Source organism: Prionailurus bengalensis, chromosome B3, assembly GCF_016509475.1.
Source record: "Prionailurus bengalensis isolate Pbe53 chromosome B3, Fcat_Pben_1.1_paternal_pri, whole genome shotgun sequence".
In the NCBI taxonomy this organism is placed as follows: Eukaryota; Metazoa; Chordata; class Mammalia; order Carnivora; family Felidae; genus Prionailurus; species Prionailurus bengalensis.
In genome coordinates this window covers 52,501,992-52,526,982 of record NC_057355.1, presented here as the reverse complement: position 1 = coordinate 52,526,982, position 24,991 = coordinate 52,501,992, and the positions used below count along the sequence as shown (strand labels likewise).

The 24,991-nt window shown below is 41.9% G+C and overlaps 3 protein-coding genes across 4 annotated transcripts in view; 1 reads left to right on the top strand and 2 right to left on the bottom strand.

Annotated features, from left to right (window-relative positions):
- Nucleotides 1-10,612, bottom strand: part of LEO1 (LEO1 homolog, Paf1/RNA polymerase II complex component) — a 66,290-nt gene extending 55,678 nt beyond the window's left edge. The window contains exons 1-2 of the mRNA XM_043555416.1: nucleotides 10,483-10,612; nucleotides 9,645-9,754 (exon numbers count right to left, since the gene is read on the bottom strand). The gene's annotated coding sequence lies outside the window, so the exon portion shown is untranslated. The remainder of the gene's footprint in view (nucleotides 1-9,644; nucleotides 9,755-10,482) is intronic.
- A 1,436-nt stretch (nucleotides 10,613-12,048) lies between these two features.
- On the bottom strand, nucleotides 12,049-24,248 carry LOC122468017 (collagen alpha-1(I) chain-like). Its single transcript, XM_043554513.1, has 3 exons — nucleotides 24,206-24,248; nucleotides 20,382-21,195; nucleotides 12,049-13,750 (listed from the first exon to the last, which is right to left on the bottom strand). Exons 1-3 carry the CDS (start codon nucleotides 24,246-24,248, stop codon nucleotides 13,588-13,590), a joined length of 1,020 nt encoding a protein of 339 aa, XP_043410448.1. The 3' UTR covers nucleotides 12,049-13,587.
- The window catches only part of MAPK6 (mitogen-activated protein kinase 6), a 36,642-nt gene continuing 32,256 nt past the window's right edge, over nucleotides 20,606-24,991 (top strand). Inside the window, exon 1 of one of the 2 annotated variants that reach the window (XM_043555414.1) lies at nucleotides 20,606-20,715. The gene's annotated coding sequence lies outside the window, so the exon portion shown is untranslated. Of the gene's footprint in view, nucleotides 20,716-21,047; nucleotides 21,378-24,991 lie in introns of those variants that run through there. The other variant, XM_043555415.1, reaches the window with a different exon arrangement.

Genomic DNA, 24,991 nt, shown 5'->3' with positions numbered 1-24,991 from the left:
AGGAGCTAGCTTCTGGTCTCCTAAGAATGATAATTAGAATATGTCAGAAAAGGGGAGCCTGGGTGGCTCAGTTGGTTAAGTGTCCAACTTAAACTTGGGTCATGATCTCACAGTTCATGAGCTCAAGCCCTGCATCAGGATCACTGCTGTCAGCCTGTCAGCACAGAGCCGGCTTCGGATCCTCTGTCCCTCTCTCTGTGCCCTTCCCCCAGCTTGCTTTCTTCCCAAAAATAAATATTTTTCAAAAAAGAACATGTCAGAAAAGGATACACATCACAGATGCATACAGAGCTCTGTGGAGGTCCCGGACTGAGGATAGTGCCAAAGGCTTTGGTGGGAGGTAGTGTGTGAAGTGTACCTTGCAGGATGTAGGGTTTTGACTTTGGAGAAGCAATGAGACGATGGACCAGGTGGGAGCCCCAGCATGAATAAAAACACAGGTAGGACAGCTTGGAACACATTTGAAGAGAGGTAAATAATCCATTCTTACTGGGATCTGGGGTATATGTAGCTTTAGGACATTTGAAATGCCTTCCTATGAGAAAAAGTATAGCACAAAGTTAAAGCAACTGAGGTTCCATTTAAATCAACCTAGCAAGCTTAATGGAGTACTGCTAGGAAGAGGAAAAAAGGAAATCAGGGACAAGTTGAAAGTATTGAAGCAAGATGCCCTTACCCCCAAATATAAATGCCCATAACAGTATATTATCCTGAAAACCCCACTGAAAAGAATGGTGAGAGAGGAGGACTTTCAGTTATGTATTGGCCTGTGTGAACCATAATATTTCTGGTAGATGGTAGGTATCATAGATAAGGAATGCACTGAGCAGGCAGCTTTGGCTTTCCTGACAAATATAAATTTAACAGACATGATGGCAGAAATAGATCTAGCCAAAAACTAAAATGGAAGTGAATCTCAGAAAAATTATTTTATTAAAAGTTAACCAAAAGATGACTGAGGGGCCCCAGAGTGGCTCAGTTGGTCAAGCCTCTGACTCTATTTCCCCTCAGGTCATGATCTCACAGTCCTGAGATGGAGCCCTGAGTCAGGCTCTGCTGAGCATGGAGCCTGCTTGGGATTCATTCTCTCTCTCTCTCAAAATAAATAAATTAACTTAAAAAAAAAAAAGATGAACTAATGTTTTGTCGCTTCTTCCTCCATTTTCCCACTCTCTTTCTTCTTCTTCCTCCATAAAACAATTCAAAAGTCATTACATGGGCCAAGCAGGGTGGATGTCTTTGGTAGGGCTGTGGAGTCATGGTAGTCAAGAGGTGTAAGGAGGGCATCTGGGTAAGAGGGCAGCCTGGTATAAGTGTCAGAACCCAGGAGGGGTGAGAAGGGCATCTGTGAAGGGAGTGACCTAGCTGGGATGAGGAGGGTATTCCCATAAGGAGGGGGGACATCAGAGTATGTCATGAGCAGAGTAGGAATGGAGTCCCTGCAGAGGGGCAGCCTGGTGCCAGATGTTGGAGTTCAATGGCAGTAAGATAGTACAAGGGAAGGGGAGTGGAAGAGAGGAGGCCTAGTGTTGGTGCAGAGATCCAGCTGGGTGAAAGGGCATTCATGAAGGAAGGCCACCTGGCACAGGTGTTAGAGTCAGATCAGGGTGAGGAAGATGACCTCATCCTGATGGTCGTCTTGGGGCATTGGAGCCCAAGCAAGATGTGGTGGGTATCTGGGTGGAGCAGTAGCCTGGTGCAGGGTGAAGAGCATGTCCACACTAGGGAAAGGAGCAATCACAGGAGGTTGCTTATGTGCAGAGGGATTAATTAAATAAGTAATCATATTCAGGATAATGAGAATGAGGTTTCTTACTGGTTAAATATATGACAGTAGTTAAATATATGAAATGTGAAATATATGAAATGTGAAACACTAGAATGAATTAGTTGGTGTTAAATTGGAACTGGAGGTATCATTGTGAACTCATGATTTTGAATATGTATAGGTATATACATACAGATGCAAATGTGTTTATAGAAATGTGTATATGTTTATATACATGTGTATTTATGTACATCCATTCATGTATTTCAGATAGACCTTAGTTCTGTCCATTGAAAGGGCTTGAAAACAGTGATACCTCAATAGCAATGAGCACACCTAATGTTGAGATCTTAGTTTCTAAATGCCCTTAGTTTCACCAAAGGGAAACAGAGCTCCATGAAGAAATGGTTGATTCTAGGACTGGGGCAGAGAAAGTACAAAATAAGCTTGGACTAGCTTGTGCAGCAAGCAAGGAAGTGCAAAAAGAATAATGGAGGTATGTCAAAAGGATAAAGAAGCAAACCAGAAAGGGCTCCCGCTGGCCAAATATGTAACAGTCTCAGTGTCAAAATAATAACCATAATGGATTATAAGTCATTGAATAAAATAAGGATTCCATAACCAATATGGATATATATAAAAGAATATATAGGAAATTTAATGAAGAATGGGATGCTTTTATAGCCTTAAAATACTTCCCTGCAAAATAGTAAATTATAATGCGGAAAAGGGTGGCTTTACAGTGGATAAGCCTGGCAGACATCACCTTAATCAAGTCCATATCATCAGTGATGGGACAAATTAGAGTCATGTGCCAACCTACAGGATGCAATGATGAGAACATGGCATCACTCCTCTACTAGTTCTGCCAATGATGCTTAACCTGAATGTAATCTTGAAAAACAGTTGACAAACCCAAATTGAGGGATATTCTTTAAAAAAAAAAAAAAAAAGGCCTGTAATCTTACAGAGTGTCAAGGTCATGAAAGTAAAGACGAGGAAGCTATTCAAGATTGAAGAAGATTAAAGAGACAACTAAATACAATGCATAATTTCTGGACAAGATCCTTTTCCTCTAAGAAGGATATTATTGGGACCACTGACGACATTTGAACGGATGTTCATATATCAATGTTAAATTCCTGATTTCTACTGGGGCGATCTAGATGAAAGTTCTCATTCATTAGTAAGAAACACATTTGAGATGACAAGGCATTTTCACAGTTTAGGCTTTGCAGGAAGAAGACTCTGAGTCAGACTTTAGTGTCCAGGATGTTTATTAGGGAGTGCCTTTGGTATTGATACCTGTGGAAGGGTGTCAGGCTTAGAAACAGGCTTAGACAGAAGGAAAAAGCAAGCTGCATATAAGGAAGGCCCAGCAGCCTTAATTAACCCCATGAGGAGCTCTGGAGCTGAAATGGCCCTTCATTACTGTCCCAAACCAGGCTGAAAGGGCTGTCCCAAACCAGGGCTGAAATCCAGACCTGGATCAAGAATTGGCTATGGCCTAGCCCCAAAGGGCCTGAGCTTTGATAAAGCAACTGTCTGCAGCAGCAGGAGCTGGGAACTACAGGTTGCCTGCTGACAGTCCTCCAGGGAGCCAGGACAATAAGTCTTGCAAAGAGAAATCTCAGGGGCTCATCTCCATGTTCATTCCCTGTGCTGCTCTTGGATCCACCTCATTTTTGTTGAAGAGTAGCTTCTCCAGGTTTCTGATGAGCCTCTCCTCCTGGGGAGACTTAGAAGAGGAAGGTTTGTAGGACAAGCTATAGCCCTGCTGTAGCTGGTCTCAGGGCTCTCATTGAAACTTACAGCCTCCCTCCTTGACCATCCTTTCTAAATCCCTCTCACTCTCAGCTAGCACTTCTCTTAGTCTTAGTGGCTTACCTGGGGGCATGATCTAGATTCTCATCCCAGAGAGGTCTGAGTTCCTAACTGCCATGTCCTTGCTGCATTATTCATTTACCATTGTAACTGTGCAAGGGACTAACAGGAAGCATTCAGATACATGGTCTCAATGCTAAAATAATTTTTCCTACCCTTACTGTATAACAGCAACCTTACCTAACTCCTTCTGATGGTCAGGGTTAATACCCCTGCCAAGATTGTTCCTCTACTTACAGCCCAATTATTCCTGAATAGTAGGAACCCAAAGTGCCCAGGCAGCAGTTTTAGCTAGTAAATCAAAGTGACTCTTGCTGTACCATTTGGTAGAAATATTCTCCTTTTAGGAACCAGGTCCTCTGAACCTGCAGAATACAGACTAGCAGGAACAGGAAGCATAAATTCCCCACGGGGCCATTGGGAGTGATGATAAGCAAGACCACTCCTAATTCCATATTTTGTCTCATAGACCCATGTATTTTTCCTGCTGGGGTTACAGTACCACATAAAGATCTTTTATTCAATAGGTTTAATGTATCCTGGAAGATGGCACTCATAGCATTTCAACCAAGCTAATACTTCAGCTGTGCCTTCAGCAAGGCTTTCCGATGCTCTACAAGGCTGGAAGCTTTGGAGTGCTAAAATAAGTGATAACAACCAGTAGATAACATTGTCATGAGTTCACTCTCACACCTTTTGTGCTGTAAGTTGGGTTCCTAGATCTGATACAATGTTATGGGAGGTCCTCTGCTGGTGCATCAAACATTGTGTAAGCCCAGGGCGAAGCCTGAAGATAAGACATTTAAACCCTTACCCAGAATATGTCTTCATCCTAGCAGGATGAACTACTGGCCCTTTCAAGGTGGAAAGGTCCCAAAGTAGTCAACTTGCCACCAATTGCTTAGTTGGTCTCCTTGAAGATTGGTGCTCTATCAGGAAGTCAGCATTGATCTCTTGTTGTCAAGTTGGACATTTAGCAGTGGCAATAGCTAGATGAGCCCTGAGAAGTGGGAACCCGTGCTATCCGGCCAAGAATAGCCTCAGTCTCTGCCACCATGGCCACTTCATTCACGTATCCATTGTGCCAGCAATAGTGTGGTCAGTAACAGAGGCAAAATCAACTGGCTGAGTCCTTCTATACATGAGGGATTTATATCTGCCCATCTGTCACTTAGCTTTCTTTTCTATATGCCATGTCTTTTTTATTCCTTCATTCTTATATTATTGCCTTCTATTGTGCTAAAAAGATGTTTTCCAATGTACCATTTTAATTCTCTCATCATTTCCTATTTAGTACATATGTATATTTTGAGTTGTTTTCTTGGTGGTTCCTTGGGGTATTACAATTAACATCTTTATATGAATTTAATTTCAACAGTATATAAGAACTTTGCTCCCAAATATTCCATTCCCTTCACCCTCTGTTTTCTTTTGCTTATACAGAAGGAGTAGTACCCTTATTGGCTGCCCATCTATTTTCTAGCAAGTGACACCATGTTTTATTAACTATCTCCATAACTCTCTGTAGGTCAGGTGCTCATGGTTGCCACTTTGATCTTGCCACTCATTATCCTAATTGCATCCACATGATTTCTGACAGTCGCGTGATGCCACCTGGCTCAATCATTTCTGGGTTATATGATCTCCCTTGCTAATGAGGAGATCAGTTTTGTAACAGCTTCCCCTACCATAAGTCCAGCCTTCAAAAGCAAGCCACCACTAGACTTCACAGTGATTCTAGTGCTGTTTACGAACACATTTTTCTTTGCTTTGGTAGACACTGTATTCTCCAGGTCCTCCTGTGGAACAGTCATCTGGTGGGTATTCTGATCTTACATAATGTGGCCACACCAGCACTCCTACTTCCCTGAACCCTTTTTAAAAAATTGAGGTAACACAAACTATACATAAAATTCCCCATTTTGAAGTGGTTTTTAGTATGTTCACAAGGCTGTACAGCCATTACAACAATCAATTTTAGAATATTTTCTTCACACCAAAATGTAACCCTGTGCCAGTCAGCAATCACTCCTTATTCTCTCCTACCAACAGCTCCTGGCAACCACTAATTTACTTTATCACTGTGGATTTGCCTCTTCTGAACATGCCATATGAATGGAATCATACAATATGTGGCCTTTTATGTCTGCCTTCTTCCACTTAGCATAATGTTTTCAAAGTTTATCCATGTTGTAACATGTATCAGAGTCCCACTTCTTCTTATAACTGACTAGTATTCCATAGTACAGATATAGCATATTTTATTTATCTGTTCATCAGTTGATGGAGATTGAGTTGTTTTCACTTTTTGGCTATTGTAAATAATGCTTCTATAGATATTTGGATACAAATTTTGTGCAGACATATGTTTCAGTTCTGTCCGGTATATACCTAGGTATGGAATTCCTGGGTCAAACGGTAACCTTATGTTTAACTATTTCAGCAGCTATCACACTGTTTTCTCAATTTGCTGCATCATTTTACATTTCTTTTTTTTTTTAATTTTTTTTTTCAACGTTTATTTATTTTTGGGACAGAGAGAGACAGAGCATGAACGGGGGAGGGGCAGAGAGAGAGGGAGACACAGAATCGGAAACAGGCTCCAGGCTCTGAGCCATCAGCCCAGAGCCCGACGCAGGGCTCGAACTCACGGACCGCGAGATGGTGACCTGGCTGAAGTCGGACGCTTAACCGACTGCGCCACCCAGGTGCCCCTCATTTTACATTTCTACCAGCAACATATGAGGGCTTCGATTTCCCTACATCCTCACCAACATTTGTTATTTTCCCTTTTTTTTTTTATTACAGTCTTTCTATTGGTGCTAAATGGTATCTCAGAATGTGAGCAGGGGAGGGGCAGAGAGAGAGAGGGAGACACAGAATCTGAAGCAGGCTCCAGGCTCTCAGCTGTCAGCAAAGAGCCCAACATGGGGTTCCAACCCACAAATCATGAGATCATGACCTGAGCTGAAGTCGGATGCTTAACTGACTGAGCCCACCCAGGCCCCCCTTAAAAGTCTTTGCTCATTTTTAAATTGGGTTATTTCTCTTATTATTGAATAAAGAGATAGATACATATAGATACAGATATCTAGATATTAGAGTCTCATCAGATATATTATTTGCAAATAATTTCTCCTATTCTGTGGGCTGTCCTTTCACTTTCCTGCTGGTATTCTTTGAACCACAAAAGCTTTCAATTTTGATGAAGCCCAAATTACCAAATTACCTTTGGTTGGCTATGTTTTTGATGTCATGTCTAAGAAACTGTTGCCTAATCCAAGGTCACAAAAATTTACTTAATTTTTTTCTAAGAGCTTTATACATTTAGATCTATAGTTCATTTTGAGTCAATTTTTGTGCACTGTGTGAGATAACGGTCCCACCTCATTCTTTTGCATAGGGATGTCTAGTTGCTCTAGAACCATTTGTTTAAAAAACTATTCTTTCCTCAATAATTGTTTTGGAACTCTTGCTGAATATCCATGGCACATAAACATGTAGGCTTGTTTGTGGACTCTGAGTTCTATTCTCTTATGCTATGTTTATCATTATGCCAGTACCATGCTGTTTTGGTTACAATAGTTTTGTAGTAAGTTTTAAAATTAGGAGTTGAGTACTCTACTTTGATCTTTTCAAAGACTGTTTTAGCTATTCAGGGTCCCTAGCATTTCTATATGAATTTTAAGATCTGTTACTTTAAAAAAAAAAAAGAAAGAAAGAAAAAAAAATCCAGGCAGAATTTTGATAGGGATTGCATTGAATCTATAAATCAATTTGGAGGTTATTAGCATTGAAACAACAGTAAGTCTTCCAATAAAAGAACATGGAATATCTTTCCATTTATTTAGGTCTTCTTTAATTTCTTTCAACAAGGTTTTGTACTCTCCAGTGTATAGGTCTTATTAAATTTACCCCCCCCCCTTTTTACTTCAGTGTACAAGTCTTGTTAAATTCACTCCTAGATGTTTTATTATTTTTAAATTTCTCTTAGCATTTTAATTCTTTCCTCTCCCACCTGCCAAGACATTTATGGTATTTTGATCTCACTCAGCATGGGCCATCACTTTTACCATGCTTCACAGAAGCCATTTTACTAGCAAGTAAGATTTACATCAGAGTGTGAATCTTTGACTTTGGGAGAGCACACACAAATTGTTATCTAATCTCATGCTCTATCCCCTTTGATCAAGTATCCTCAGAATCTAGTCCCATGTGGATTCCCGCCACCTCCTGCAGCCCATGCTGGTTAGATCTTTTTGCTCCTTTGGGGTCTAGTTTCTTTGCTTGCTTCTCAGGCCTAGCATGTCCCCAGCTGGGTTATGCTGCCATATCACCCTAGTTATAGATTTAGTGGACAGGAGGGGAGGTGGGGGCAGATACTGAGGAGTCACATGTTGTCTTGCAGAGAGAGGCCTTGGCATTATTTTCTCAAGCAAAGGGAATGTGCAGCTTTTAATAGGGAAGGGTAGCTCACTTCTTCAGGCTCTGAGGATCAAGAGAAATCTGGGAATTCAAGATTTTGGGGAGCATCAGCTCAGATGTCCCCATTCCATGTGCCAGGGTCTCACTCCTTCTCAACCACAGCAGCATCTCTAGCATAGGAGACCTAGTTTACTTGGTAGTTTAACCTTTGGCTCTTGGTTACATAACGGTTTAGCTCGCTCTGGTTCTCTCCACTGCAGGTTATGAAAGCCTCTTTACTTGCTATGAAAGAGACCTTCTGGTTCTCACACTTGGCTTTCAGCTGTCTGCTAGTCACTTTCTCAGCTTTTTCATTTCTTTACCTAGAGCTTCAGTAGAGCTACACAATAACCATTCAATCCCCTTGTAGTTACTATCTCCTCCACACAGTACAAAAGCTAATACATTCTCTTTCACTGGCATACTACCCCAATTCATCGCTGGTGAAAATCGTAATAACTGGGCTGCCACCTTGTGCCAGTCACTGTCTGACCTCCATCTATCACCAGTGATGAGGTCTTCCTACCAGGTGAGTGGTGAGTGATGCAGATCCAAAACTCCATTTTATTGTCTGCTTTCTCAGACCTCTCCTGGCTGAGTAGTAGTTTGGGTGTTTTAGGAACACACTCTGAGGCAGACTTTAGTCTTCAGGATAATTATTAGGGAGAGCTCTTGGGATCAACATCTGTGGATAGGAGGGGAAGCAAACAGGAGTGGGGAGAGGTAGAAGTTGATCTGAGCTGCAGGCTGATCGCCTCAACTAACCCCACTGGGAGCTCTCGAGCGGAAATGGCCATTGAAGTTGTCTTGCACAGGGCCAAAATAGCCAGGCCTTTCTATCCTTGCCATTATCAGTCATTGGATTTGGGCCACCTGGGAAAGGGGCATCTCCTTGGGCAAGATGGCTCTCTGCAGATGAGGCAAACCCTGAAGGAAATGCAAGTTGACGGCTGTGTGCCGACTACAGTCTCCAAGGCTGGGCAACAAGTCCTTCCTTGAAGGGCATCTGGTCAATGCATCTTGCTATCTGCCACAGGTATCATTTCAGGTTACTCTCCAATTGTTCAGGTTAAAAAAAAAAAAGAGTTCAGTGTGCTACGTGAACAACTTTTCTGTAAGTGTGAAATACCTTAAAAATAAAAATCTCTTTTTAACATGAACATACTAATATCAATTAAATGTGACTAAAGAAACACCTAAACAAGAACCTTCTGCTGCTGATACAAAGAAAGAGGAATGACCAATTATACCTAAAAAAAAATAATAATAAAGTTAAAAAATAAAAATTAAAAAAAAACAAGAAAGGGGAATGATGTTAGAAGACAAAAATTCATTTGAATGAGTAAAACACTGATCACCAGAAGAGCTGGTAGGAAATAAGGCTGAAAGGCAAGTTGAGGCTTCATCCTTGCTGACACGACATACCTCAGACTAGGGCAAGAACAGAAAATGCTTGCTTCATTACAGCTAGCCTGGCCTTTAATTTCACCTCACCTCTTCTGAGTAGATAAAGTCTTTTCCAGATTACCTTTAATAGTTACTGTTTCCCATTTTCCTCTTCCTTTGGTTCCCTCCCTCTCTGAGGCCATCATGGAACTTGGAATGTGGAGACGTGAGTCTTTGCTCAGCTTCCCCAAACTGGAATGAAAATTATTTTTAGGATGAATCTCTGAGTCACAGAGGGAGGAGGGAAAGAACCATTTTAATCTCTTCCTTTTCCTTCCTTCATAACCTGCTGTACAGCTAAATCATTTAAAAATTTTGTGTTTTTCCTCTCTTCCCCGAGAATCACTTGCCTTTTATTTTTCCTCTGGAAACAGTATCTATAAATCTCCATCAGAAGCTTCTAAAAATGGAAGAAATGTTTCTTTGCTGAATGGACCACAGGCTAAATTAAAGGAGATTTGCTTTAAGCTGCTTTCATGTAAGTAAATCTATTTATTATAATACTGATCGTTGGGATCTGAGAGGTTGTATACAGTTACTCCTCATGTTCTCTTCACTGACCGCTTTGCTGCACCCCCTCTAGGCTTTCCTTTCTGTCTCTCCTAGCCTGAGGGTAGCAAAAGACTGCTTTCTGGGGGAGATGCGGGTAGGGATTGTGCTCTGGCCTTCCACCTTTGCAGCAGTGTGCTCAAGCGTGTCTCCTGCTTCACTATTTGACCACATCTCTTTGAGACAGAAATAAGCACGGAGTGGACATTGCACTTTTTAAAAAATGTCTACCAATTTACACGATAAACATTGGAAAAGAAATCCTACCCAAGTTACCAAGAAAGTGGGGGAAAAGTTCTATCTTGGATAAAATAGGCACTAGAAGAACCTCTGTGGGATGGATTGAATGAAAGGAGAGAGAGCTGGCTTACCTTCAGGAAACCATGTTTTAACCAGGTGAGCTACTGAATGACGATGTTAATGACACCCCTTATTTATGCAGTTGTTTAGCATTTTCAGAGTGCTTTCACAGACACAGTCTCAGGTAATCCTTGGAACAATCCTGGGAGGGAGGTGAGGCAGGTGTTATTTATACCACTGAAAAAATAAGATTAGGGGCACCTGGGTGGTTCAGTCAGCTAAGTGTCCGACTCTTAATCTCAGCTCAGGCCTTGATCTCAGGGTCATGAGTTCAAACCCTATGTAGGGTGTAAAGCCTACTTTAAAAAATAATAAGATTAAATGATTTGCCTGTAGTCTAACAACTAATAAGTGGCAGAATTGGGACCAGTCCCTAGGTCTGCTATCTACTGTCAGTGCAGGATACCAGATGGATTCTTCTGATTTCAAAGTGGAACCCCCATGAATTACTGCTGGAAGACTTGTCTTATTTAAGACTTTTAGGGACTGCTTGGAAGCAGACTCATATAAAAAAAAGTCACTGGGCTGAGATGTCCTGAAGCTCTCTGGGGTAGTAAATACCAAGCAGATGGATCTAAACTGAAGAAAAGATAAATTGCACAAAACTATGTGAGTGGACATAAGTGTGACAAATGAGTTTCATCCTGTACTAATTTTGAATAATGTATTTAGGATTGTTAATCTGAAGCATACTTAAAAGAAGATGAGCTTGGAGCTATGCTTTATTTCAAGAAAGGAGCCACAAGAAAGGAGCTATGCTTTATTTTCAAGAAAGGCCAGGGCCACCTGGCTGGCCCAGTTGGTAAAGCCTGAGACTCTTGATCTCAGGGTCAGGAGTTCAAGCCCATGTTGGGCATGGAGCCTACTGAAAAAAAGAAAGAAAGAAAGAGAACCATGAGTTATTGTTGACTGTTTCCTAAAGTCATATAGAATGATGCTAGCTCTTGTTGCTAAGAATGTGGAAAATAAAACTGGAAACATTGTTTTATCCTACATTTGACATAATAATAATGAATACCTGGAATCATGCACCTAATTCTGCCCCAAACCCTTAAAAAAAGAGCCTAGTAGATACATAAGGTTGTAATAAAGGGGAACTAAAATAAAGATTCCCTGAGAAGAAAGTTGCTTTAAAAAATTTATTAAATAAGTGGATATTTGGAGGAAATCCTTACCTTTCTGAATTTTATGTCATAGAGAGCAATTACAATATTAAAAAATACTTCATTTTCTTTTTTTTAAACATCTGTGTTGTTTATAATTTTTTTTTTGACATTTATTTATTTATTTTGAGAGAGAGGGAGAGGGAGGCAGGGGAGGGGCAGAGAGAGAGGGAGTGACAGAGAATCCCAAGCGGGCTCCATACTGTGAGTGCAGAGTTCAACACAGGGCTCCAACCCATGAACCATGAGATCATGACCTGAGCTGAAATCAAGAGTCGGAAGCTTAACCGACTGAGCCACCCAGGTACCCCAATTTTTTTTAAAGTAGGCTCCATGGCCAATGTGGGACTTGAACTTATGACCCTGACATTAAGAGTCACATGCTCTACCGACTGAGCCAGCCAGGCACCCCACTTCATTTTCAACATTTATTGAGAGAACATTAAATTCAGGGCCTCTGCTCAACGCTAGAGTTCACAATGAATAGAACAGAGGTTCACAACCATCATTAGAAAATATCAGACTAGACAGATCTTTAGTCCAACTGAGCACAGTTTTTCTCGAGTTCTTAGTAGATTGGCATTAGGTTTGCAGTACACAGTCTCTTGGGTTTGGTAGGCGTGTGTTGGTTGCCAGAGACCAATCATCCCTGGTGAACCTACAATCAACTTCTTCAAGCTACACATCTGAAGGACTGGACTCCTCATCCCACCAAGAGGATAAAGTGAAGTTCTTACTTTTAATATAAACCTCCTCTTTAATGCTTACCTAGGTTTTGACAGACACCATCCTTGTCTGTGGTTAGCATTTCTGAGCGAGGAAGGTACAGACAGCTCCTGTATGACCAAGATGTGTTCCCCAAAGTTGATTTCTAACTTGGTTGTTTGAAACTGAAAATGAGCTTTCCTCAGAGAAACAATGTGACAAACCTGGGTTAGGTTCTCAGGCCCACTCATAGGAGCCCACTTAGCACATATGCCAGTCTGTGAGAAGAATGGACACCATGGCATTGTTTCCATGGGGAAAATGGGCCCCAGCAGCTGAACGAGGTCTTCCTTCCTCCCCCACTTCCTACCTCCATGAGTAATGAAGCCAGTGTATTTACTACAGGAAGTGCAGCTCCTAGTGTGGGTGGCTGGGCTCTGTGGCAGACTGGAATGTCTTATCCACCTGGCACAGATAGTCTCTCACCTCTCCTGCCCTAAGCCCACCAGTGAGGGGAGTGGCATTAGGTAGGGAGTCTTTCCCCAACCCACCTTTTTCAGGGTAGGGCTGCCGGCATTCTTTTGTATCAAAGCCAGATACATAATTTCTGGGGCCCCTTGTTCAAAAAGAAAAAAACAAATGCAGCTAAAGGTACTAAAACATAAAGGGTTTTTCCTTCCTTCTGGTCTCTCTCGACTTGTCCTGGTGTTTTAAATTTAGATCGACAGTTTATTATAACTGTTTAATATCGTGCTAAGTAAGGAAATATTTTGTTATTAGCATGGATTTCATAATTAATTTTTATATTGCCATAAACAATGCCAGTTTGAAATACAAGAGCATTTAACTCCTATGTGAAGTCACCAAAATGACACAATTTGTTTCGTAGCTCGTACATGCATATATATTTTGTTCTTGCCAAAGCAGTGGAACACCGCAGAAAACTAACTTAACCATTATTATTTCACTTCTTTATACACATTCTGCCAGGACTGTCTACCTTTGCCTTCATGAGGAGGAAGAAAGGACTGAAAGTAAAAGGAAAGGTTTTCAGCATAAGTGGTTGGCTAATACAGGGAAGAAACACAAGAGAGGATACAATAGGGTTCCTTGGTCTTTTGTGTTTCTTAGAATGCCATTGCCTTCTTTCTGGTTTCAAAGCAAGTTCTGGTTTCAATGGAAAGGATGGCCTTTTGGAGCTATCAGCCCCCTCTACTTACTCAGCTGTGGGCATAACACCCCCTGTACTCACTGGCTTTGTTTCACTGAACTCCAGCACAGTGTGGGTCCATGAGTATTCTGTGCTTGTGGGGCATGGAGAATGCTCTCTGTGAATGGGGCAGCAAGGAACAGTGGACGTGCATATTGCTTCTCTTGCTCACATGCATGCTCCATTGTCCCATCAATTGCACTATAAAACAGAAGTTCAAAGATAAAATTATTAGCTGGGGCGCCTGGGTGGCCCAGTCAGTTAGGCATCTGACTCTTGATTTTGGCTCAGGTCACAATCTCACAATTTGATTTGTGAGATCAAACCCTGAGACCTGCTCTATACTGCCAGCAAGGAGCCTGCCTGGGATTCTCTCTCTCACTCTCTCTCCCTGCCCCTCTCCAGCTCACACACACACGTGTGTACTCTCTCTCCCTCTCTCAAAAAATAAAAAACTAAGAAAAGGAGGATAAAATTATTAGGAATTTCAAGATGGCAACAGTAGAGTATTAAAACAAGCATGGTCTTTCTGAATGTGGGGTCCTGTATAACACCCTGAGTATGGGAGGCGTGGGGGTGAGGTTGGGGGAGGTGGGGAGAGGCCTCTGGCAGCCTAACACGGGCATTCACAAAGATAGAGCCACCCAGAGTGGGCAGATGGATCTTAGGCCTCCTGAGGGCCTCTCTATTTTTGTTTCAGGACACCATACCTAGGGTATTGTTAGAGATGGTGATGGCTGCAGTCAAGACCCCAGAGGTGGGTCTGGATCTATAGGGATGATAACATTTTCAGGGGAGGGTGTCTGAGTAGTGGCAACTGCCGGTAGGCAAAATATTTGTCAAACAGAAGGTGGGAGATGGGATTGTGGAAGGCAGACCTACTAAATCATACTACATACTAGTTGATAACTTGAGTACTCAGAATGCTGAATGTAAACAAATCTTCCACACAAGTTTACTTAGAGTTACAGATAGTAATTACCTTATTTCCCAAGTGACAGATAGCTTGTCTATTTTGGAATGCAAAAGGGAAGGGAATGACCTTGTACAGTGAAAGCTGCTTTGTTGAAAATATTTATCAGTCCCTGTGAATGGGCAGAAGGAAATCATGTCTATTCTTTCTATTTACAGTGGTTATGTGGCAGAAGCCCGGATTATTCTCAAAATTACTCCAATAGGTATTTCCCAGTACACTTAAATGTTTAGTTACATAACCATTATTGAAGAAGTGTACAAATTTTTGTTTCAGAAAGTAATTTTATTGCACAGAAAGCCTGGCTTTATCTAAAAAAATTTAAGTAGCTTGCTTACTGCAGCTTTTCTACAAAATCCCATTTATCATAGCCTAAGAGAATGATATAATGTTTATAAAGTGTTTACCCGAAACAGGCTACTTGGTAGGAATTTGACAAATGATGCTATTACCGTTCTCCCAAGGGGTAAGCTCTTTGTTGTCCCATCAAGTTAAATGTAGGATCTTTGATTTTCATTTATAGGTGTTTCCCACCTCATAAAAGCATTCAACTGATCTGCCTCTTAATGAACTTTACATACAGTTTTAATGGATTTTGACTGAAGACAGTTTCTTCATAATTTTTAACTATAGTCAATTCTCGTTACTCGCAGATTCTGTTTGCAAACTTGACTACTTGCTTCAATTTATTTGTCCCAAAGACTGTACACTATAAACCAGATGCCAATCCACTAAGAACACAAAAAAAGCAAAATCAATACTCAGCATTTTCAGTCATTTGTGGTTATGCAAAGAGTGGTGAAAATTTTGTTGCCCTACGTCTACGTTTCCATAGGGGTTGAACAAGGCAGTAGTCTACCTTCTTGTATCAACTCTCATACTATAAGCAAGTGTCTTTTCTGTGGTCTATTTAGTGCCATATTTTTTTGCTTTCTTGTTGTTGTTGGTGGTGGTGATTTAGCTGTTTAAAATGGTCCTTAAGAATAATACTGATGTGCTGGCTAGTGTCCCTAAGTATAAGAAAGGTGTAATATGCCTTTCAGAGATTATATGTTAGATAATCTTCATTTAGCATGAGTTATAGTGCTTTTGGCCATGAGTTTAATGTTAAAGAATCAACAATATATATTAAATTAGGTGTCTTTAAATAGAAACACACAGAAAATAAAATTATACAATGACTGATTGGCAAAAATGTTGAGACCAGAGTTTTGCAGGATCCTAATCCTGTTATTTCCCCTAGAAGCAATGGCTCAGCAGTCACTAATTCAGTGTTCTTGGTGACTTTATAGAACAAAGCTACCATGAACAAAGAATCAACTGTACTTGGCAATGCATTTCTTCAGTGGAAAGTTATTTACAAATCAAATTACAATGTGTTCTTTTAGAAACCATGTCTAAGAGAGCAATCATTTTAAATTAAGAGTATAAACATAGATACATAGAAGCTTCAAGTTAGAGAAGACCTTGGATGTTACACCTCTCTGCAGGCCCCTCCTTCCTCATTTCCTTTTATAGCACCCTGACAGGTGGCCATTGTTTTCTGATTGAATGCTTCCGGCAATGTAGCACCGCACTTCACCAGGAAGTCCTGTCCACTATGGTTCAGTTCCAATATCCAAAACTGTCCTTTCTTATACTGAGCCAAAATTTTCCTCTTGGAAATAGCCCTCCTGATGGTTTAGATCTGAACTCCAAAGCAACACGAAACACATCTACTCTTTCCTCTGCATAAAAACCCTTTAGCAGATCTCTTTTCTGCAGGTTAAATAGACCCAATTCCCTCATCTGTTTTTCAGAGTATAAGATTTCCACACTTTTCTTGGATGTCTCTTCTGAAAGAATCCTAATTTGTTATGTATGGTAGTTCTTTTTATGTGATATCTATATTTGTACACAAAAAGTTCAGAAATTCTGAGCTCAACAGCATAGGTCTGATACCCCTGTGATTTGAATGCTGGCTGTATCACTTTAACACAATTTACATTATGTCATTATTATTTTTTTATGATTGCTCATACCGCATGAGTATCCATAACTTACCCCTATATTATCAAGTCAAGCTGAATCTCCCAAGTCCTCCCAAATGACTTTTCTGAACAAAGAGGCTATACTTTATATTTACTACAGTTAAATGTCATCTCTTTCTGTAAAAACCATGATTTTGAATAATTATTCTGTCGTCTATCATATTCTGATCTGAGTTCTTAAATTTGCTAAGTATCTTAATTCAAAACATTGACAAAAACATTACTCAGGACTGGGCAAAAGGGGAAGAAAAATGTGTATTGCTGTTTTTGAGAACACAAGGCTTCAAGATTTGTGTCACTCCATTAATCAGCATTCTTCCAATCAACGTTTCTCTGCAATAATATAAACCCATATCCTCTCATCCCAACCTAAAGGTATCTTGACTTTTTGAAATGACCAACACATTTGTTCAATAATGTAATAATCCTATCAAGAAAGAAGTGGTATTTCTTTGTAATGATTTACTTGAAAAGACTCCATGACTCCTACTAATAGTTACATTTTCCCTAACACACTGTGTTCTGTGATTTATATTAGGAAATTTCCAGGGTTTGGCATCAAGCTTAGTGGTCTGTATTTTTAAAATCTGTTTTGCCTTCCATCTTGCAAATCATGATACTGGAAGTTTATCTTAATAGGAAGATAGTAATTGAGTTGGAAAAAGATAAAACAAGTAGTCTAATGAGGGAATTTAAATCCAAACAGGTGAAGTGAGGGCAACTGGGTGACTAGAAACTTACCCTTCACTCATCTAAGCATTCACCAACTCCCGCTGATTCTGCCCCAAGACTATCGCTTGTATCGTCATTCCCTTTCTGTGCCCACTAGAGACACATTCTCTCTCTTTCTTTTTCTCTCATGTTTAGACCAGAGTTTGGATTGGGTTTTCCGTCACTGTGACAGAATTCTGACTTACCCAGTAAAGAGTGGCTCTTAGAGGGCATCAGAGTATTGTTACCAGATTAAGGATGCAGGGCAGAAAAAGCAATAGATTCTCCTACCTTCTCCCTGTCTCTAATTTCTTGTTCATCTAACCCACCTTTCCCATTTATGGCAGAATTACCTTTCTAAAGTACTAGTTGTATCATCTAAATGCCTCTCCTACTGCCTTTAACATAAATCCAAAAGTTTTGGCATCCAATCAAGGCCTTCTCAGTCTGGTGCTAACTTGTCTTCATTCCCCTAGGCCTGTCAGATTTCTTCTACTTCCAAAGTGTGCCTGGCACATTCATGCCTTTGTACATTTTGCTCTCTCATTCAGAAATTTTTTCCCTGATCCTTCCTGATGGAATCAAGCCCAGGCTCAGATATTCCCTCTTCCAGTTGAAGCTTTCCTGATGTCCTCATTAACTGTTCTTTCCAATAAGAGCAGGTAATTTGCATTTCTGTTCTGGAAGTAATCATCTCATGCTGCTTTATGGTGTACTTACTCGATCCTCTCCTGCATGACACCACTACAGCAGTGGCTTTCAGACTCTTTTGACAACAGCATAGTTCATAGCAATAATGAGAGATAAGTAGAAATACATTTTACACTGTTACCCAATTGGCTCATTTATATATACTTTATTTCATCAAATTTAAGAAATAAGTCTTCTAGGGGAGCCTGGGTGGCTCAGTCAGTTGAGTGTCTGACTTCGGCTCAGGTCATGATGTCACGGTTCATGGGTTCTAGCCCCGAGTCGGCTCTGTGCTGACAGCTCAGAGCCTGGAGCCTGCTTCCGATTCTGTGTCTCCCTCTCTCTCTGCCCCTCCCCGGCTCGTGCTCTGTCTCTGTCTCTCAAAAATAACAACTAAAAGAAAATAGGTCTTCTGTGTTAATATTTCTAAAACCAGGATGCAGCAATAGAGTATCATATTTTGATAAGAGTTTTCACTTGTGTTGTTTTCACTTTCTAAATAGTACATAAAATAATGGCATGTTATGATTAATGACATTTCAGATTTGTTGAAATATAGTAGATAATAGAAACATAAGTTTCACAAAACAGTATTTATTATGGGCAATGCTCTCTAGTTTTTTATTCTATTTCCACAAGAAAAAATGCAAGTCATAATCCACCAAAATCACTTCACTACTCACTACTGGATCATAGCCTTCAGTTTGAAAAACTACTGAGAACTGAAACTATTTACAGCCACACAATAGGATTGAGAACGAAGACCGATGACATTAACATGCCTTTACAACTCCACCATTCACAGAAACTTGACTTCAATTCCAAGAAATTCTTGCCCAAGAAGATGAAGTTGCAAATAACTTAACTGCAGTTTCAGGAACTTCCTCAAAGTCCATTTATCTGAACAACAGACTATTGACTGACCTAGCATTCGTCAGGATAAACAGCCTGCTCCTCAACAGATTACTCTTGGATTTGTCAAACAATTGTTTACTCTTCTAGGCTCCCTTCAAAACTCTCCCCTCCCTGTAATCGTCCTGAATGATATTATAAATTCAGTCCAGTCTCAATCATGCTTTCATTGAAAGACTTGTCTTAAACCAGATGCCCTGAATCTTAGAACTATTCTACACATGACGTCCCTTTTTGAGATGCTAAGACTGTCAACATAGTGGTATCACTTACTGTTGTAAGCAATAAACTTGGCTTTGATCAACAGGTTCTTTTGGTTGTCTTTGCTGGAAGTCAGGAGTTGACACTACATTACAAGCTCTCAAGGGAAAAGCAGTATTTATTTGTTTTCCTCCTATCTCCTGCTGGTGATCAAACATTGATGGACAAGGAAGGAAGGGTGTCTCGGGGATCCGAGGGTATCCCGGGGATCCGAGGGTATCCTATTGCGGGGGCAGGAGGGATGTGTAATGGTCACACCTAAGGAGCTCTTGTTGCAGAGAGACTGCATCCACAAAATCTTGCGGTTGGAAACAGGCTCCCCCTTTCTCTTGGTTTTATCTACTCAACCTCTTCACACCTGGTACTCAGATGATACTGTTTTAAGTATAAAACATATAGAACACACCAGCTCTATCCCAACCACTTAGCTTCAAGCTACTATGTGATATTTAAAGTGGTTATTTGCCTCAAGCTTGAAGATGGGCATAATAATGGTTAAGGGGCTACCAAACGTTTGGTTCTCACCAGGAATTATTAAGTCATTGAAAAAATGTGCTGACCCGTGTCTCTAAATTGATAAATAACTACATAAATTTCCCATAAATGCTGGAAAGGCTCGCTCCTTGGACCAAATAAGTCGTGGTAAATAAAATTAAGTTTGCTTTCATCCAAGTAGTCCCAAGAAGGCACCAATCTACATTTCCCACTACATCTCACAGTACACCCCTTCCCAAATTCTGATTCAGGCCTAGTCCCAGCTCAGCAACAAGCCAGGTGCTCTCCTTCCTGTTTTAGCTCTCTCGCTGTTCCCAACGCAACAACACCCTCCCCCTAGTCTCCTCTGGTTATATCTCCTTCAAATCCAGCTGAGCCTCCTCTGGTTATATCTGCTCCTTCTGGTCCAGATGAAAGATCACCCATGGCGACCTCACTTAGAAGCCCTCCTCCATACCCTCAGGCAGAATTAATGACCTTCTTAGCTTTTAGCCGCTAACAGCGTTGGCCTCGTACTCAGGCTGCTACCTTCTAGCCAACCTGTCTTCAGGCCCAGGCTTTCTTGTTTCCCGGCCCATCCCTAAGCACACGGGCTTAGGCTCACTCCTCTCGGATGGCCCAGTGGCTTGCCCGTAGTAGGTGAGCAAATAAACACTAGCAAGGAGTTTGGTCACTTTGTGCTATAGTGATGTGGCAAGGGCAGAGCACAGAGGGCCCGTCTGCCCACCTCCCACCCAGCCCCCGGCCCAGCCCAGCCCACCTGAGGTGCCTGATGACACCGCGTGCCTCTCCCGCCGCCCCCGCAGCGCGCGGAACCCAGTCACCAGCGTTGGAAATTCCGGCGCGTGCAGGCGCTCGGGGCCGAGCGGGGGCGGGGGAACCCGTGGAGTGAGCCTGTGACGCGAGGGGGCGTGGCTCATGGATACCCCGCCCCCTCTCCCTCGCCCTCTCTCGCGGGTCGGGGTTACATGGCGGCGACTGCGGCAAAGCGAGAGCCTCGGAGACGCCGCTGCCGCCAGCACAGCCGGAGACCTGAGCCGACATTGGGGGCTGTCCGCGGGCCCCGCACTCCCTCGATGAGCCGGAGAAGTCCCGTGAGTGTGTGTGTGTACGTGTGCGGGGCGCGCCGGCGGGGCGGCTCTGGAGGGCGCCGCGGCGGGCCCGCCGGCGGCGGCGGAGCCGGCTCCTTCCTCCATTGTGTGTGACCCTCCGGCGGCCGCCGCTCAACAAAGGCGCTTTTGTTCCGTCTCCGGCCCTCCCGCCCGCCGGCCCGCCCGCTCGGGCCTGGCCGGCGCGTCCCCGCGCGAGCCGGCGGGCGGCGGGCCGGGGTCCCCGCGTGGGGCTGGCAGAGCGGCCGGCGCGCCCCTCCCACCCGGCACGCCCCTCGCCGGCTGCCGGGCCCGGCCGCGCCCGCCGGCCCCGGGGCCCCGCTGCTCCGCTGCGGCACCGCCACCCGCGCCGGGCTCCGCGGGTTCGAAGCCCTCCCCGGGCGGCGAGCGGCGGGCGAGGGGCGGCGGCCGGGATGGGCGGCCCGGGGAGCGTGAGGTGGCGCGGAGTCTCGCCTTCCTGGCACGCTGCCTTCGAAATGCTCCCGCGTCTCCTCCCCCATCCCACTCCGGTGACTCGGCCTCAGCTGACTCCGGCTGGGCAAAGTCTCCAGTGGACTCGGCGAATTGCGTAGCGCGCACCACTCACCCGGCTGGTCTCAGAGCCCCGAAGTCTTCTGCCTAAGTTTTGAGTTGTAGCTGTAAATGAGGTACAGAAAACTTGTCCGAGTCGGAATTCCTAATTTCTTTTCTCCACTACCCCCCCCCCCCCCCCCGCCCTACTGCAGCCTTTCCTTAGCTGCGTTCGGGACTTAGAGCATTGGTCTGTGAAAGTACCCAAATGGAAACTTGTTTTGTCAGTTCACTAAAAAGGGCCTCTTCACCAATGTGCGTTTTTATCTGATTTAGTGAGGTGCGTTGAAAAGTAAAGGTCTTCTAGCCTCCTTTGTTCCTTGGCTTAGCGAGACTCAACTGGTTCAGGTGTTAGGTGGGAGCTCTGTGAAGCAGGATCTTTTTGATTCCTTTCCTGTTTTATTTATCTTTTGCTTGCTCATTGGCAAAGATCCAATGAAGTGGTGGAATTAGAAGCTTTATTGCGTTTGCAATTCATGTTGTTTTCTTCAGTGCTAAAAATGCTCTTAAAAGTCAGTATTAACTTTTTTAACGATGCAAGATGATTTGTCAAGGGAAAAAAAAATTAACGGGGGACAAAATGGAGCTCAGACAGCTTCAGAGTAATTTTCTGATTGCTTGTTTCTTCTAGCCTTGTTCTGTTTTAAAGTTCTGATTGGATATATTCTCTCTTAAGCGTTGGGAAACTGAGATGGAAAGAGTAATCTGACAGGAAGAATGTAGGGTCCAAACAGGGCCTGGCCCTGAAAAGGAACGGCTTCTAGAGTTTCTTCTTAGAAATGTCAGGTTTTAATGTGTGAAAAGTAATTTTGAACTGGGTGGAAGAATTTCTAACCTCTCTAACAAGTCGTTGTTCAAACACGTTTATGAAGGGCTTGCTTGCAGTGTGCCAAGGAGTGTAAAGTCCTTTCACATATATATGTTACATCACTTAGTAAGAATTGCCTGGTGAAACTTGTAAAATTGCTTATTGGTGTTCTAAATTCAGTAATTGTAGTCATCTAGGAAATATGCCAGATTTGAGCAGGACATGTTTTATTATTTAGATGTTACTGTTAAGCAAAAAAAAAAAAAAAAAAAAAAAAACTCTGGGAAATAGGGAATTGTTTATAAAAACCTTTATATATGACCATATTTTGGAGTTCATTTACTTGCAAAAGAGGATTAAATGTAGTGTTTGGCTACTTTTTGTGATTAAGAAAGAATCTGAAGAAGATTGATTTGAAGATGAGTTAATTTTGCGATAGAAACAGCACATGTTCTCATGACAAGTGTTAGTACTAAATGTGTTGCAGTGTTTTGCATAAGTTCATTTAAGCATCGTGAGAATTCATAACTGACAAAATAGTAAGGTTTGCTGACTCAGGGTACATTACTGAAGGGGATGGGGTCTGGTAGGAGGAAGCTTAGAAGTGTGGCAAGTTTTGAGTTGGATGATGACTCATACTGCCCACGGACTGCTACGTGGCCCTTTTTTTTTTATACACTGTATTTTTTTAAATGATAGGGCTAAAATGTTTCTGTCCACATCATAATTCTCTCAAGAGGAGCCACAGTTTCTCTAAGAGTAATGGCTTCTTAAAATTGCATTTTAAAAGAAGGTCATATAACCTACAGGTGGAATTTTGTAACATTTGTTGAGAGGTAAAATTAATTGCTGGTCAGTTGCTATGATTAAACGTTTGATACCAGCAGTTCTTCCCTTATTGAGAGATTTGTTAAGGATTATTTAAAAACAGAACTTTTGTGGTATGGGTAGAAATTAACCTTATGTTCTCTTTGGTAATTTAAAAGTTATCTTTAATATCTAGAAATTAGTTTAAATAAATGTAAAGGTGCAGAAATATTAGTCGGATATAGCTCTGAACATGAGCATTTCACTCTGATATAATTATACATAGTGCTTTCTCCTGATCTACATGAATTTTCTGTTTTAATAAAGACAACTTGAAGTAGGTGTTGTTATAGGCACTTTTTCATCAGTGCTTTTTTCCCCCAAGTTTATTTTTAATTATTTTTAATTTTTAAGTAGTCTCTACACCCAACATGGGGCTCGAATTCACAACCCTGAGGTCAGGAGTCCCATGCTCCACTGACTGAGCCAGCCAGGCACCCCTCATCAGTCTTTTTTTTAAAGACCAGCAGAATGTAAGGTTCCAGATTTAGGACTCAAACTGAAATTTGGTAACGAGATATTTTGACAGAGTTTTTAAAGCCACCATTTAGCAGGTTGGCTTAAAATAAGACTGAGGGGGGGAAAAAAAGATTGAGGAGAATAGCAGTTTGTTTTAAAAGTGAGAAGAAAAACTCCCCATCCCCTAGGTTTTCTTCTCAAAGTGATTTATTTGAAGAGTTTTGCAGGTAGTAAGGTGTATTGTTAATGTGAATTAAATCTTTGGAAAGATTTTGGAAGATCCTTCCATGATTTATACAGAAGTTTAATGAAGTTTAATTTAAACTTTGTATTTCCCACTAAAGGAAGTATAAAAATACAAATGTAAAAGTATCGTATATTTTCTTTCAAAACATCCTATCACCTAGAGGTTGAACATGTAATTTCCAGGTTAAAAAAAAATTTTTTTTAAGTATATTTATTTATTTTGAGAGAACAAGTGGGTGCACAAGCAGGGGCAGGGCAGAGAGAGCAGGAGAGACCGAATCCTAAGCAGGCTCTGTGCTGTCAGCACAGAGCCCGATGTGGGGCTCAAACTCACATGAGATCATGACCTGAGCTGAGATCAAGAGTAAGATGCTTAACTGACTGCACTCTGCCCCCCCTCCCCCTGTATTATCTTTTTAAGAGTATAGGTAATTACCTGTCATTCATAATTCAGAATTTATGAACAAACTGGATACCTTAGCCTGTCTCCTTTCCATGAGATCCTTATGAAATGGTGAGCCACACCTCTACGGTCCAGTTCCTTGTTCGCATTGCCCATTTGAACCATGTGTTACTCTAGGACTCCTGTTAAAATAGATGTCTCAAAATAAGTTCTTTGTGGCATTGTTGGCTGCCCTGTGTCAGCTCCTTCAGCCTGTTTTGTGGGCTGTTAACATTACTCTGTAGCTTGCTAGTGGTATGGGGATTTTGGTCAGTATTATTGCTCAGAGACCTGACTGAAACTTTACAAAAACAAAACAACATAATGTTATTGTAGTTAATGGCTTTTCCCAGGGAGTTGGCTTTTCATGTGGAGCTGATGCTTTTAAGGTAACAGTGTATGGGCTGAGTCCAGCATCAAGTTTTTTCTTCCATAAGCTGTGTATTTAGAAAATAGAGTGTGCCCCGCTGATGGTTCTTAAAAGGTTTGTCTTTCGTACATGTCAGCCCTTTAAATTTATGTAAGGATTTAAAAGTGTACAGGGATTGAACATTTATATAGCAAATCAGATTTTTCCATTTTCATTTAAAGTTAGTATGTCATTATGGGGCGCCTGGGTGGCGCAGTCGGTTAAGCGTCCGACTTCAGCCAGGTCACGATCTCGCGGTCCGTGAGTTCGAGCCCCGAGTCAGGCTCTGGGCTGATGGCTCAGAGCCTGGAGCCTGTTTCCGATTCTGTGTCTCCCTCTCTCTCTGCCCCTCCCCCGTTCATGCTCTGTCTCTCTCTGTCCCAAAAATAAATAAACGTTAAAAAAAAAAAAAATTTAAAGTTAGTATGTCATTTCATGGGAAAAAATGGTAGCACAAAAG